The following is a 16,216-nucleotide window of genomic DNA, read 5'->3' as shown; positions in this document are numbered from 1 at the left end:
ACCAATCGACGGATTTAAGTTGCTCCTGCACATTTTACCGGCGACGCTAAGGCAGACATGGCACAGAGATGTATGGACATCCTGCGACACTCAATCGCCAAATAGCTTCAATAGCTATTCGCTCAATAACGTCAGTTTCTTCTTCAATTTCGTTTTCGCTATCTGCCTCCAAACTCCAACCATCCGTTTCAATACATGCGCAATCTGTTGAATCGCTTAAACCGCTGAAATCCGAGTCTGAATCCGAACTAATGTCGCTATATCTTGCTGTGCTATCCGCCAAGTTTGTTTGTATTGACATCACTGGATGACGTCACAGGAAAATGGACGGTGGCTTCACAGATAGCGAAAATCCGGCACTTTAAAGCCTTTTTTCGTGATATTTCATGATGGGTAAAATTTTGAAAAAGTGAAGTGAATTATAATTATATAGTGCTTTTCTCAAATGACTCAAAGCGCTTTACATAGTGACACCCAATATCTAAGTTACATTTAAACCAGTGTGGGTGGCACTGGGAGCAGGTGGGTAATGTGTCTTGCCCAAGGACACAACGGCAGTAACTAGGATGGCACAAGCGGGAATCGAACCTGCAACCCTCAAGTTGCTAGCACGGCCACTCTACCAACCGAGCTATGCCGCCCCTTCGAAAAATAAAATAAGCCACTGGGATCGGATTTTTATTGGTTTTAACGCTTCTGAAATTGTGATAATGTTCCCACTGTGATTTAACACAGTGGTGAACATGCCCTTTCCCAACTACTTTGGCACGTGTTGCAGCCATGAAATTCTAAGTTAATTATTATTTGCAAGAAAAAAAAAGTTTATGAGTTTTAACATCAAATATTTTGTCTTTGTAGTGCATTCAACTGAATATGGGTTGAAAAGGATTTGCAAATCATTGTATTCCGTTTATATTGACATCTAACACAATTTCCCAACTCATATGGAAACGGGGTTTGTAGAATATGTTCCCCATACTAAAGTGTTACCAAAAACGTATAACTTTGTCTTGAATTTGAAAAAAACAACATTTTATTCTTCACTAAAGAAAGGTTCGGTACATCCAACAAGGTTGAGAACCACTGTCCTAACTTCATCGTTTTGTTTTCTGCCCTTTGGATCATGGGACAAGGAGAAGATCATTTAAAAAAAATAAGCAACGTGACATTTTACCGGATGGACAAAGCACAAACGTACGTTTTTTTTCAACATCACAGACATTAAAGTCTTTATGTAGAACACTTTTGTCGTGCTGACATCGACAAAGGGGCACAGATGTGGTAACATTACAGCACACACACACTGCCTGTTGTTAGCCCACCATTAACGACTCCTACCGAGCGATTCAAGGTAATGTTCGTTTTGTCTTTTTTCACACTACTTTGTAAAAAAACGTGACATAGACCGTCGAGTTGACGCTAAAAACAAGAATATATTACAACTTCGGCTTTCACTTACAGTTACTAACGTGGAGCTTCCGGTTGCCTTTTTTTCTGACTTCCTAGTAGAAAATTCTGGAATCAAAAAGAAATGGGTATATGTTTGATAAAAACATTTCTATACTATGTTAGGTGATATGTCGATACATGTTGTGATGAATCGTTTTTTATCGGAATGTCAGGGAATTAATGTGTACGTGTAAATTGGTAAAAAACTACTAATCACAAGGTAAAGTAGGTCGTGTTGGTGTATTCATCCGCCGCCTGCTATATTACGCAATGAAGCAGCGGGCCAATAACCACCCTCGCGGAGTGATTTAACCAGGACTACACCCAAGCGCTTGTCTCGCCGCAGCTGCATTCTCTTGGTCGGCAGGTCTAGAAGAAAGCCGGGACTTGACGAAGCCGGGTGCTTTTTTTTTTCCATCAACCCCCCCTCCGCTTGTTGGAAGCCATTGAAGCAGCCTTCGCATTCTCCAGCTTCCCTTCGTGGTTCGAGAGGCGTCTGTGAACTTGTCTTTTTTTTTTTTTTTTGTATCTTTAGACTCATCCTCAGAAAACATGTCCTGGCAATCTTACGTGGACAATCTGATGGCCGATGGCAGCTGCCAAGACGCGGCCATTATCGGTCACATTAGAGACTCCAAATACGTCTGGGCGTCATCTCCCGGTGGCGCGTTTTCCACCATGACGGTTAGTACATTCGCTTTTTATTTGTATTTTGTTTCCCTCCAACACTGTTTGCTGTCTTTGTCGCATATTTCCCCCCCTGCATGGTCCAGGCCTTGTCGGACAAGGGGTGAGGCGTGTCGCACACATGGTATCCGGTGCTCACACTCCCGGCTCCCGGCTCAGCCCAGCCCGTCTTTTCAGCGCTTTCTCTCGCGTCTACCTTGCTGTTATTGTCGCTAAATGTGACACAAATGTGCCTTTTTTTTAAATTCTCACAATTTTGACGTTTTTTTTTTTTAAACACGAAACATAGCGACGTTAGCATGTTAGCAACCTGCACAGTGGCCTTGTGGTTAGTGTCCGCCCTGAGAACTACAAAAATGGGACCCATTACCTCAGTGGTTCTCAACCTTTTTTCAGTAATTCAGTAATTTCAGTAATTCCAGTACCCCCTAATAAGAGCAAAGCATTTTTGGTTGAAAAAAAGAGATAAAAAAGTAAAATAGAGCACTATGTCATCAGTTTCTGATTTATTAAATTGTATAACAGTGCAAAAAGTATTGCTCATTTGTAGTGGTCTTTCTTAAACTATTTGGAAAAAAAGATATAAAAATAACTAAAAACTTGTTGAAAAATAAACAAGTGATTCAATTAGGAATAAAGATTTCTACACATAAAAGTAATCATCAACTTAAAGTGCCCTCTTTGGGGATTGTAATAGAGATCCAATTCTAAACATTTCCTTTCTTGAACTATTTGGGAAAAATTATATAAAAATAATTAAAACTTGTTGAAAAATAAACAAGTGATTCAATTAGGAATAAAGATTTCTACACATAAAAGTAATCATCAACTTAAAGTGACCTCTATGGGGATTGTAATAGAGATCCAATTCTAAACATTTCCTTTCTTGAACTATTTGCGAAAAAATTATATAAAAATAACTAAAAACTTGTTGAAAAATAAACAAGTGATTCAATTATAAAGATTTCTACACATAGAAGTAATCAACTTAAAGCGCCCTCTTTCGGGATTGTAATAGAGATCCAATTCTGAACATTATCTTTCTTGAACTATTTGGGAAAAAATTACATAATAACTCAAACTTGTTGAAAGATAAACAAGTGATTCAATTATAAAGATTTTTACACATAGAAGTAATCAACTTAAAGTGCCCTCTTTGGGGATTGTAATAGAGATCCAATTCTAAACATTTCCTTTCTTGAACTATTTGGGAAAAAATTATATAGAAATAACTAAAAACTTGTTGAAAAATAAACAAGTGATTCAATTATAAATATTTCTACACATAGAAGTAATCAAGTGCCCTCTTTGGGGATTGTAATGGAGATCCAATTCTAAACATTTCTTAACAAAAAACTAAATCTTTAACATCAGTATTTATGGAACATGTCCACAAAAAAATCTAGCTGTCAATGTTGTAAGCACAATACCAATGGCGTGCAATTTGCAAAATGCGCAACCCCATTTTGCAAATATAATGTCAAATCAAATGTTTATTGGATTCATCACTATACAGTGTACATCCATGACAGAACTACTGACTAAACTACTACCACAACTTTGTTTACTATTTATAAAATATAATAATGTAGGATTACCTGGAACTTGAAATAGGCCACCTGGCCTGAATCCACACTTGGTAGTCAGTAGTTTAGTTGTGGATGTACACTGTATAGTGGTGAATTTGAGAACCACTACATTACTTCCCGAGGGAGGTGTTTAGGGCACGTCCAACCGCTAGGAGGCCACGGGGAAGACCCAGGACACGTTGGGAAGACTATGTCTCCCGGCTGGCCTGGGAACGCCTCGGGATCCCCCGGGAATGGGTTGTACTTGTATAGCGCTTTTCTACCTTCAAGGTACTCAAAGCGCTTTGACACTACTTCCACATCTACCCATTCACACCCTGATGGAGGGAAGAGCTAGACAAAGTGGCTGGGGAGAGGGAAGTCTGGGCTTCCTTGCTTAGGCTGCTGCCCCCGCGACCCGACCTCGGATAAGCGGAAGAAGATGGATGGATGGATTACCTCCCTGCTTGGCACTCAGCTTCAAGAGTTGAAATTGGGGGTTAAATCACTACAATAGTTCCCGGGCGCAGCCACCGCTGCTGCTCACTGCTCCCCTCACCTCCCAGGGGGGTGAACAAGGGGATGGGTCAAAAGCAGAGGGAATAATTTCACCACATCTAGTGTATTTCTGACAATCATTGGTACTTTGACTTTTAACTTGGCACTCAGCTTCAAGGGTTGAAATTGGGGGTTAAATCACTAAAATGGTTCCTGAGCATGGCTACTGCTCACTGCTCCCCTCACTTCCCAGGAGGTGAACAAGGGGCTGGGTCAAAATGCAGAGGGTAATTTCACCACACCTAGTGTATTTGTGACAATCATTGGTACTTTGACTTTTAACTTGGCACTCAGCTTCAAGGGTTGAAATTGGGGGTTAAATCACTAAAATGGTTGCCGGGCGCGGCCACCGCTGCTGCTCACTGCTCCCCTCACCTCTCAGGTGGGGTGAAAAAGGGGCAGGGTCAAAATGCAGAGGACAAATTTCACCACACCTACTGTATTTGTGACAATCATTGGTACTTTGACTTTTAACTTGGCACTCAGCTTCAAGGGTTGAAATTGGGGATTAACTCACTTAAATGGTTGCCGAGTGCGGCCCCCGCTGCTGCTCACTGCTCCACTCACCTCCCTGGGGGGTGAACAAGGGGCTGGGGCAAAATGCAGAGGGTAATTTCACCACACCTAGTGTTTTTGTGACAATCATTGATACTTTAACTTAGCACTCAGCTTCAAGGGTTGAAATTGGGGGTTAAATCACTTAAATGGTTGCTGACTGCGTCCACCGCTGCTGCTCACTGCTCCCTTCACCTCCCAGGGGGGTGAACAAGGGGCTGTGGCAAAATGCAGAGGGTAATTTCACCACACCTACTGTATTTGTGACAATCATTGGTACTTTGACTTTTAACTTGGCACTCAGCTTCAAGGGTTGAAATTGGGGATTAACTCACTTAAATGGTTGCCGAGTGCGGCCCCCGCTGCTGCTCACTGCTCCACTCACCTCCCTGGGGGGTGAACAAGGGGCTGGGGCAAAATGCAGAGGGTAATTTCACCACACCTAGTGTTTTTGTGACAATCATTGATACTTTAACTTAGCACTCAGCTTCAAGAGTTGAAATTGGGGGTTAAATCACTTAAATGGTTGCTGACTGCGTCCACCGCTGCTGCTCACTGCTCCCCTCACCTCCCAGGGGGGTGAACAAGGGGCTGTGGCAAAATGCAGAGGGTAATTTCACCACACCTACTGTATTTGTGACAATCATTGGTACTTTGACTTTTAACTTGGCACTCAGCTTCAAGGGTTGAAATTGGGGATTAACTCACTTAAATGGTTGCCGAGTGCGGCCCCCGCTGCTGCTCACTGCTCCACTCACCTCCCTGGGGGGTGAACAAGGGGCTGGGGCAAAATGCAGAGGGTAATTTCACCACACCTAGTGTTTTTGTGACAATCATTGATACTTTAACTTAGCACTCAGCTTCAAGGGTTGAAATTGGGGGTTAAATCACTTAAATGGTTGCTGACTGCGTCCACCGCTGCTGCTCACTGCTCCCTTCACCTCCCAGGGGGGTGAACAAGGGGCTGTGGCAAAATGCAGAGGGTAATTTCACTACACCTAGTGTATTTGTGACGATAATTGGTACTTTAATCACATAAGTGTTACTTTTTAAACAAGCAACGTTAGCATTGGCGTCCGCTAACGGCGCACTTTAGCCGGAACACATAAAAGGCACGGCGCGTTCTTTAATAAGTTACGCAATTGTGGCAACTTTATTTGAAGTGGAAGAAATTTTAATACAACGAATGCAGTCATAATGCAATTTTACGCGACAAAAGCGTGCGATAGGGGACATGTGACGGCACAACGCCGTTAGCTTAATGTTAGCTTCCAAAAAATAACAGGCCTGTCCTTTTCATTTGGAAACTGAGTGGACTCTAGCGGCATTTGCACGGAGTTTGCGCCTCGGACATGTGCTCTTGTCGATTTTAGTGTCGTCGTCTTCCTCCATTATTCATTGTAGGTCTTTATTCGTGTAGTTTAATGCCGACCGCGTCCGCCCCGCATCTTCCAAGATGGCGGCCGCGCACTCGTTTTGTTCATTCATGGAGGCTCGTTGAGTTTGCCGCAGACGGCCTTCGTATTAGCGACGTGATTTTATTTTTATTTTTTTAATACTATGTTAGGTATTCCAGCTTGACAATAGCCGGCACGACCACATTTGTTTGTGAAATCGTCAATTCGAGTCATCCCCCTTTTGCAAGCTCCTCCATTTTGCAATACAATTGTCAACATGTTGTCATGAGCTAGAGCAGGGGTTACCAACACGATGCCCGCGGGCACCAGGTCGCCCGTAAGGACCAGATGAGTCGCCCCCTGGCCTGTGCTAAAATAGCTCAAATAGCAGCATTTACCAGTGATCTGCCTCTATTTAAAAAAATATATATATTTACTAGCAAGCTGGTCTCGCTTTGCTTGACATTTTTAATTCTAAGAGAGACAAAACTCAAATAGAATTTGAAAATCCAAGAAAATGTTTTAAAGACCTGGTCTCACTTGTTTAAATAAATTCATTATTTTTTTTACCTTGCTTCTTATAACTTTCAATTTTAGAGAAAAAAAATACAACCTTAAAATGATTTTAGGATTTTTAAACACATTTACCTTTTAAACTCCTTCTTCTTTCCTGACAATTTAAATCAATGTTCAAGTATTTTTTTTAAATTATTATTGGAAAGAATAATACATTTTAATTTAATCAATTTAGCTTCTGTTTATTGACAAATATTTGTGAAATATTTCTTCAAACTTATTATGATTTTAAAATTAAAAAAAAATATTCTGGCAAATCTAGTAAATCTGTAGAATCAAATTTCAATCTAATTTCAGAGTCTTGATTTTCTTAAAATTTTTGTTCTAGAAAATCTAGAAGAAATAATTATTTTTTTGTTAGAAATATAGTTTGGTCCAATTTGTTATATATGCTAACAAAAAGCAAATAGGTTTTTAACCTATTTAAAACATGTCATGAAAATTCTAAAATTAATCTTAATCAGGAAAAATTACAAATTTTCCATAAATTCTTTTAAAAAAAAAATTCAAAAAGATTCAAATTAGCTAGTTTTTCTCAATTTTGTTGGTTGAATTTTAGAGTTGTAATTGAAGATAAACTGTTTCGAAATTTAATTTTTTCGTGTTTTCTCCTCTTTTAAACTGTTCCATCAAGTGTATTTTTCATCATTTATTCTCTACAAAAAAAACTTCCGTAAAAGGAAAAAAATGTACGGGGGAATGACAGACAGAAATACCCATTTTTTTAATATATATAGATTCATTTATTAAAGGTAAATTGAGCAAATTGGCTATTTCTGGCAATTTAAGTGTGTATCAAACTGGTAGCCCTTCGCATTAATCAGTACCCAAGAAGTAGCTCTTGGTTTCAAAAAGGTTGGTGACCCCTGAGCTATACTGTATGTTCTATACGGTGAATCACGGTTATTCCACAAAAAAAATAATGTTTATTAGTTCGCCTTTTTTATCTGTACCCCTCTGGTGTCGTTCTTGGAAAAAAAAAAAGTTTTTCAAAGTAGCATACGACCGGCGTTTAGCTGCTTTGTCAAAGAGCCACCCGACGCTACTGAGCATGCGCATCAACGCTTAAGTTTTCAAAACCGCTTAAAACAAAATATATACCGTATTTCCTTAAATAGCCGCCGGGGCACTAATTGATTTAAAACATCTTCTCACTCCTGCGCTTACCAAAGGCATGCGGTAATAGTAAGCATGCGCTAATTATTTTAAACCCTCTTCTCACTCCGGCACTTAACAAAGGCATGCAGTAAAAATATGTGATATAAGCTTTGACCTTAAATCCTACTGAATAGCTCATTAAGGCCTACTGAAATGAGATTTTCTTATTTAAACGGAAATAGCAGGTCCATTCTACGTGTCATACTTGATCATTTCGCAATAATGCCATATTTTTGCTGAAAAGATTTAGTAGAGATCGTCGACGATAAAGTTTGCAACTTTTGGTCGCTAATAAAAAAGCCTTGCCTTTACCGGAAGCAGCAGACTGTGTGCGCGTGATGTCACGGGTTGTAGGGCTCCTCACATTGTTTACAATCATAGCCAGCAGCAGCTAGAGCTATTCGCACCTAGAAAGCGACAATTTCCCCATTAATTTGAGCGAAGATGAACGGTTCGTGGATGAGGAAACTAGTGAAGGACTAGGGAGAAGAAGAAAAAAAAAAGGCGATTGCAGTGGGAGCGATTCAGCTGTTATTAGACACATTTACTAGGATAATTCTGTAAAATCCCTTATCTGCCTATTTTGTTGCTAGTGTTTTAGTGAGATTAAATAGTACCTTAAAGTCGCAGGGGTGTGGCCACGGGTGTGTTTACCCAGTGTCCCTGAGGGAAGTCGCGCAGCTGTAGCAGGACGGAAGCTCCGCTGATGTCTCCGGTAAGAGCTGACTTATAACCACAATTTTCTCACCAAAAACTGCCGGTTGACATTTGGTCGGGATCCATGTTCGCTTGACCGCTCTGATCCATAGTAAAGCTTCACCTTCGGGAATTTTAAACAAGGAAACACCGGCTGTGTTTGTATGGCTAAAGCTTCCCACTTCCATCTTTCTACTTTGACTTCTCCATTATTAATTGAACAAATTGCAAAAGATTCAGCAACACAGATGTCCAGAATACTGTTTAATCATGTGATTAAAGCAGACTACTTATAGCTTGGATCGGGCTGGAAAATAGTGTCCGCTACAACCCGAGACGTCAAACCTACGAGTCATCATGCCGCAACGTTTTCAACACGACACTTTGCGGGAAATTTAAAATTGCAATTTAGTAAACTAAAAAGGCCGTATTGGTATGTGTTGCAATGTAAATAATATTATCAGACTGCGTGGTCGGTAGTAGTGTGTTTCAGTAGGCCTTTAAACAGGACAAGTAGCAACATTATCATCGTTGTGTAAATGCACGTCATAAGTGTTTAAAATTAAGAAATTGCTTTTGTCAGATAACAAGCGAAGGCAGATATTTTGTGTTCCAGCTGAGATCTCTGTCTTGGCGTTATTCCACTTGGATTGTCTCAATGCTGACTTGAGGCTAGCACTTCCTGAATGCTTTCATGTGCTGTGACTCTGCACTTCTGCTTGGAGTTTAGGGCAACGCCTTTGTTGGTAGATGAGGGATTTTTGTGTGTGTGCGTGTGAATATCTTTCCATTTTCTACCGCTTGTCCCGTCAGCCAAGCTCAACGTTTGCATGTTTTTGCAATGTGCTATTCAAGCCCTCGCAATGAATGATAGAGATTTAATTAATTGCATGCTCAGTTTGTTTGTGTGTAACTGTGACTCAAAGTAGACCATGTCGATTTAATGGCTTACCTGGATAAGAATGTCCTAACTTGATGCGATTTTCATTCTAGGTGGCCGAAATTGACGCGCTCATGGGAAAGGACCGCGCGTGTTTGCTCACCTCTGGGCTGACCGTAGGCAATAAGAAGTGCTCCGTGATCAGAGATAGCCTCCAAAATGATGGTGACTGGACAATGGACATCCGGACAAAGAGTCAAGGAGGAGAGCCCACATTCAATGTTTCTGTAGGCAGAGCTGAGAAAGGTGAGTCATTGGGATTATTTTTCAAGTCGCTCTAGTCATGCATGTAGAATACATTACTTTTGCCTGGTAAGTTTGGAAGTTAAACATGCATAAGGATGGAGGAGAATAGCCTTCAAATTCAAACGTGTGCCCCCCTCAGTAAATTGTGGCAACACACTGACCGGGGCTCATTTGCCATCATTGCGCTGGGGTTTCGCAAAGTCATACATTTTTGTATTTTATGGATTCTTGTTGCCTCCGGGGACCCGAACTGTCTTGAGATGCGCATGTGCTCCCTAATTGCTAATTACAAAACACAGTGGAACCTCCAAAATGTTTTATTTCCTCGGCCCAAATCGTCGCCATGATTAACCCTTCATCTACGTGTGCTAGAAATGTCAACATTTAAACGCCTGCTTTACAAGTGGAAAAGTAGCCCACAAATCAATTCATAACTGACATTGTCGTTTAGTGGTGTTTTTATAGGTACGATTATTAGGGTTTGTTATCCTTGCCTGTTTTTTTCAATCGATTTGATTCCATTCATGTTATAAAGATCACAATTCAACTTTCACCTAAATCCAGGGTTTTTAATCGTTTTCACTTAAAGGCCAACTTTTCCTCACAAAGGGACTTTCAAATATTAACACTGCATTATTACTCTACTCGGTTTACATTTTCAAATGATATGACACTATCATAGGCACAAAGATTATTTGACATAGGTTAGGTCAGGCTGACTAGAAAAATAAATATGCTGCATAAGAAGGGACTCACAAACAACTAAACAAAGTGCATTTGCATAAAAATGTTAATTTTTGTAACAACTTGTCAGAAATACAAATTAAAACAAAGTTTCCCCACTTCATCATGTTTGCACTTAAAACTTTTGATTTGAGATTGTCCTTTCTGCCGCAAGTGGTGTAAAATGGTATTACAATGGATTACTGCTGACATATTTTGGTGGCCCAACAATCGTTAAGAGACATTGACTTAAATAATGTAACAAAGTCACAAATCCACTTTTTTTTTCCTCTTCACCATAGACAACTTTTCAAGCTGTCTCAAAGGTGCAATTTTGAAATAACAGGATTGGATTGCTGTGCTCTATTGCAACCTTAAATCCCTGCAAATTCCATTAAAGTATCGTTTCTGCAAGTGCAAAATTACATTTTTGGACCCCTATTTTGTAGTGAAGTCAGACATGATGTAACACACAGCCATTTTATTGTGAAGGCCGAAAGTGTGCTCTTTGTTCTTCCCGCCGCACGCCTCGCGTCAACAAAAGTACCTCGGGAGTTATGGCTGCCGTCCTTGGTGAGCTTACACCCATGTCGTCATCAATAAAAAGTCAGATGATTACATAGCGTGATCGTCATGTAGTGTGTGTGGTTCACTGAGTACTTCAACAAGCTGCTCGTAGCTGGTAGAGCGGCCGTGCCAGCAACTTCAGTGTTCCTGGTTCGATCCCCAGCTTCCGCCCCCTGCTCCTGCGGCCGGGCTTCACGGTGGGAGAGAGGGGTTAGTGCGTCTGCCTCACAATACGAAGGTCCTGCAGTCCTGGGATCAAATCCAGGCTCGGGATCTTTCTGTGTGGAGTTTGCATGTTCTCCCCGTGAATGCGTGGGTTCCCTCCGGGTACTCCGGCTTCCTCCCACTTCCAAAGACATGCACCTGGGGATAAGTTGATTGGCAACACTAAATTGGCCCTAGTGTGTGAATGTGAGTGTGAATGTTGTCTGTCTATCTGTGTTGGCCCTGCGATGAGGTGGCGACTTGTCCAGGGTGTACCCCGCCTTCCGCCCGATTGTAGCTGAGATAGGCGCCAGCGCCCCCCGCGACCCCGAAAGGGAATAAGCGGTAGAAAATGGATGGATGGATGGATTATTTATTGTAAATAAAGTAGTGCAGACACTTCAAAAATTAGGCTGACTGCAGTAAGCCACTTCCCTCTGAGATCCAACCACTTCCTACCGGTATAGCTCAGTTGGTAGAGCAGCCGTGCCAGCAACTTTAGGGGTGCAGGTTTGATCCCCGCTTCCACCATCCTAGTCACTGCTGTTGTGTCCTTGGGCAAGACACTTTACCCACCTGCTCCCAGTGCCACCCACACTGGTTTAAATGTAACCTAGATATTGGATTTCACTATGTAAAGCGCTTTGAGTCACTAGAGAAAAAGCGCTGTATAAATATAATTCACTTCACTTTTAGGACACTTACGTTTCCGTTTTTCACCCGTTATTATGACTTTAATAAATGTGATGGCAATTTCCTGACCTTATGGTACGGTTTTTAAAAGTTGCAAGTGATAAACGCTCATTTAGTGAAACAAAAATAAATGTAAAACTGCATCAACGTACGTAAATTTAAGGATGCATCAATAATTCATTTTACCCAAATTGTGGCCAGAGTTTCACAGCCCTAATTGTAAAGGCTCCCTTTCTTTTATTTTTGCACCAGGTGGCTTCTAAATAGCTTGCGTTAACTGTTTTACGTTAGTACAGAGCGATAAAGTGCAACAAAATAGTGTGAAAATGGAAACCTGAAAATAAGTATTTTCTGCAGGTTTAGTGGCAGGAAGTTGCAGCTGTGGTGTTAAGGGTGGGGGTGTGTTACCGGTCTTGGTGCGTATTTTAGACCACACTGTCCGTCCATCCATTTACTACCGCTTGTCTCTTGGGGATGCTGGAGCTTATCCCAACTGCATTTGGGCGGAAGGCGGTGTACGCCCTGGACAACACGCCACCTCATCACAGACAGCATTCAAACATTAGGGACAATTTAGTGTTGCTAATCAAGGTATCTGGGAAAAATCCAAAAACTGTCCAAGTGACTCTTCCTGTTTTATCCACAATTTGCTCGCTCTCCTGCAGCATTCATTTTCAGTTTATGTAAAGAATAAACCGCGGGACAACTAGATAGCGCAAGCAAACTTGATCATTGATACCGCTGGCTGTTGGTGTAGCTTTAGTTACTGTACACAAAATACCAAAAGTATATGTGCAGCAAGTGTTGGGTTCATGGACAAGGAAGTATGAAGAAACTGCAGCCGGTCGTTTGTTACGCAAATGTCGGCAGCAGCCACAATGGCCGTCGAGTGGGCGAGTACTAGTATGAAAACCTCATGTGTGTCTTCATATCTGAAGAGTGCCACACAAAGTTCTGTGACTTTCGTTGTCTGATTTTTAGCGCCATGTAAGATGCCGCACAATAGCAGACAATGTTGAAGCCAATCCTTAATATCTGATGTGTTGGTTTTTACTTACTGGAGTATGTTATCCAAGACAAGAGTTTGCACTTTATTGGTTTCAATGTAGAAGATTATTTGCGTGCAATGCTACATTTTTGTATACAGAAGCATTGCTTCCCAAAGGAAGCACTTCATCCATTTTCTACCGCTTAGTCCCTTCGGGGTCATGGGGGGCGCTGGAGCCTATCTCAGCTACAATCGGGCAGAAGGCGGTGTACACACTGGACAAGTCGCCATATCATCACAGGGAAGCATTTCATTAGAAAATTATTCCATAAGGTATTATACAAATTAGGATTTTGCTAAAATAAGGCATGCAGTACCATTTTCAAACTATTTTTTTGATTACAATAAAGGAAAAGCTGCATTGAATTATCTGTCACTTCGTATTTGATAATGTATTTAAAAAGCATAAATCAAAATTTTTTTGTGGAGAAAAAAACAATTCTAGGCCCAGTTGACGGAAATTAAACTAGAAGTTTGGCTGCAATAACCTTTCATACTATGTTGTATAGCCAACAACAAAGATGAGACCATGTTCCTTATTAATTTACTTTAATTTCACAAAATTTTGTATCACTTGCAACATTTAACAACAGAGCCTTTTTATAATAATAAAGAAAGTGAATGGAAATATGTAAAATTATAAGTGGCCTATAAAAAAATAAAGTCACCTTCAGGACTGCGAGTGAGCTGAGCTGTAGTTTGTTTCTAGAAGGTCAACGGGCTCATAGTGATGTTTAGAAAGTAGTTGACTTGGAAGTGTTTAGTATAATTTGGGGAGAGTCCGTTGCTCCCCTGCTAAAGACCTATCTGCTCGACGCTGAATCGCTGACGACGCACTGCTGATTTGCTTGGTATCGCTACGGTTGTAACCAATCAGATGGTTGTGTGGGCGGGACAATGCAGGGTGCTGTGTACAGACTGAGGCAGAACGGAGCGGAGCAGCTTGTTAAGACTTTAGCATAGGCGGCTACTTCTTATGTTAGTGTGGAACTTGTTTGGTACTCCTCCGCACTGAAACTGTTGAATACAAATACACGTACCAATGTTTACTAGTTGACTTTATAATTAATTATCCATGCCAGAATTGCAATGCATGTAAACATTTATTTCAGGCGCCAACAACAAAAGGTTTCAAGGAGGTTCCATTGTGTTCACTAGTCTGCTTCCAACTTTTAATGGCCCAAATTCCTACTAACTTATGTTTGTGCTGGCTTCTGTCCACTTCTTCGCATGACTTTTCCTGTTTAGCACTGGTTTGTTTGTCCTCCATGCTTGTCTCATGTTGTCGAGCGCATGTTTCGCCGACACAACTTCACACACCCGAGTGTGTGTGTGTTGTCAAGCAGCTGCACGCGACCGATGGAACGCCACGTCCTCCTCTTCCTCCCTGTCTGCTTCCTCTAAGTGTCCCTTCTGTCTCTCCTTCTTCCAGTCTTGGTGTTGGTAATGGGCAAGGAAGGCGTCCATGGAGGCGGCTTGAATAAGAAGGCGTACACGATGGCAAAATACTTGCGGGAATCAGGGTTTTAGTTGTACTTTTGAACTAGCTAATGTGTACTTTGAGGGGGGGCTCAAACAAAAGGTCTTGTCAGTACAGGGTTAAAGCTCCATCTACTGTGTTCTCATTCATTTGGACTTTTCCAGCACTGAGGTCATCATATTTTCTTTTTGTTTTCCCTTTGTACTCCAGTATTGGTTTTGGTCATGGGCAAAGAAGGTATCCATGGAGGGATTCTCAACAAGAAAGCTTATGATATGGCCGACTACCTGAGGAAGATGGGATATTAAAGCAATCTCCAACCACCCACCTACCCACCTACCATCCATCTGTTGCGAGTCTTATTCTGGTATTTTTTTTTTTCAATTAAAGACACTCTACCATTCCGTCGTTTCATCATTTTTTTGGTCACCTGTGTTGGAAACACATACACAGGTCTCTACGTTCTGGCGGACTAATACCTCATCAAAAGTCCGAAAGAAGAGGAAGTACATATCTGGAAAAACAGCAAAGTCACTTCCCGGTTCTTCAAAATAAAACCAATACTTCAAAAAAAAAAAACATAACACCATCACACTATTATTACACATCTACCGCCCTGTTGCATTTCACACTTCCAGCCCTAGTTAGTCCCCCCCCCCCTTTTTCTGCCTTCTTTCCTCCCCAGCACACTTTTTGTTCCTCCTCCCTTCAAGACATCACTTCTGTTCTCCACCAAGACCAGCAAAAAAAAAAAAAAAGCCAAACTTGAAAATGTCTGGGTTTATTTAGTCCACACGGCCAACAACGTCACGGCATCTTCCTCCCCAACCTTCACGTCCCGGAAGAGACAGCGTGCTCGCCATCTCGCTTGTGTCCCCCCCCCCCCCCCAAAATTGATGGTAGTCAAAGTGAGTGTGGGGGAGGGGCTTATAAACCAGCTGGGCCAATGACGCTGGTAGCTTCTCCGCCCCCACCTGTCCAATCACAGCAACGGACATTCCACGGTTACTGGCTCAGGCACTTAATATCATGTTTGTTTTTTTGCCAGCTCCTGTAATTAATATTGTTGCCATTTCCCCCACTTTGTATTTTTTTTAAAAATAGGACCAAGTGTAGTCGTGTTGGTTCAACACCAAGTTGTACCGATCACATGCAGGGGAGGTGAACCACTTTCTCCTGCATTTGAACGCCCTCCTGCTGTGTTGACAACTGAAACTGTGGAATAAATAAAATTGCCTTCTGTCGTCGTCGCTGAGCCGCAACGTTTTGTCCTCGCTCACTAACGTCCAAGCGCTAAACACCTTTGGGAGACGGGAGTAAACGATCAGAAATTGTGTGCCATAATGTTAGAAATCTCATTTCATTGGCACCCCCCCTTTTTAATTTTTTTTTTTTTAAAAAGCTTCCGCTTCACTTCTAGGCCTAGAGGACATTTGTACTCATCAAATCTGTTTAAAGTCTTGTTGGCTGATTTAGTTTCTTGTATCTGGGATACAGTCTGTCAATGCATACCAACAACAATGCCATACCTTGTTTACAGACAGATCTAAATAAATTTATTCCAACCAGATTGACTGGTGCACGTCTTCTTCCGGGAATATTCCCATGCAGTTTGTGTCTTTTAACTCGGCCAGCAGAATTGTACCTTGAGAAAACCTTTAAAAAAAAAAA

At 41.4% G+C, this 16,216-nt stretch overlaps 3 protein-coding genes and 1 long non-coding RNA gene across 9 annotated transcripts in view; 2 read left to right on the top strand and 2 right to left on the bottom strand.

Moving 5' to 3' along the window:
* LOC133540566 (uncharacterized) overlaps nt 1-1,699 on the bottom strand; it is a 47,266-nt gene extending 45,567 nt beyond the window's left edge. For all 4 annotated transcript variants that reach the window (XR_009803664.1, XR_009803663.1, XR_009803662.1 and 1 more), the window contains exon 1: nt 1,460-1,699. This is a non-coding gene — a long non-coding RNA (uncharacterized LOC133540566). The remainder of the gene's footprint in view (nt 1-1,459) is intronic.
* Nucleotides 1-16,216, top strand: part of LOC133540574 (arf-GAP with coiled-coil, ANK repeat and PH domain-containing protein 2-like) — a 1,007,806-nt gene that overhangs the window by 620,288 nt on the left and 371,302 nt on the right. The gene's annotated exons all lie outside the window — the stretch shown is intronic.
* On the top strand, nt 1,215-16,115 carry LOC133540564 (profilin-2-like). Of its 3 annotated transcripts, XM_061883270.1 has the most exons (4): nt 1,215-1,351; nt 1,985-2,133; nt 9,638-9,830; nt 14,756-16,115. In XM_061883270.1, the coding sequence occupies exons 2-4, from the start codon at nt 2,002-2,004 to the stop codon at nt 14,851-14,853; spliced, it is 423 nt and encodes a 140-aa protein (XP_061739254.1). In that variant the 5' UTR covers nt 1,215-1,351; nt 1,985-2,001; the 3' UTR covers nt 14,854-16,115. The 3 variants fall into 3 exon arrangements, with proteins under 3 accessions (XP_061739254.1, XP_061739255.1, XP_061739253.1); XM_061883271.1 differs by lacking the exons at nt 1,215-1,351; nt 14,756-16,115 and adding an exon at nt 14,498-14,699 and having other exon boundaries at nt 1,737-2,133; XM_061883269.1 differs by lacking the exon at nt 1,215-1,351 and having other exon boundaries at nt 1,743-2,133.
* Nucleotides 15,651-16,216, bottom strand: part of rnf13 (ring finger protein 13) — a 116,990-nt gene continuing 116,424 nt past the window's right edge. The window contains exon 11 of the mRNA XM_061883268.1: nt 15,651-16,201. The gene's annotated coding sequence lies outside the window, so the exon portion shown is untranslated. The remainder of the gene's footprint in view (nt 16,202-16,216) is intronic.

This window comes from Nerophis ophidion, linkage group LG22 (genome assembly GCF_033978795.1).
Source record: "Nerophis ophidion isolate RoL-2023_Sa linkage group LG22, RoL_Noph_v1.0, whole genome shotgun sequence".
In the NCBI taxonomy this organism is placed as follows: Eukaryota; Metazoa; Chordata; class Actinopteri; order Syngnathiformes; family Syngnathidae; genus Nerophis; species Nerophis ophidion.
Note: the sequence above shows the minus strand (reverse complement) of the source record. Positions and strands in the feature narration are given on the sequence as shown.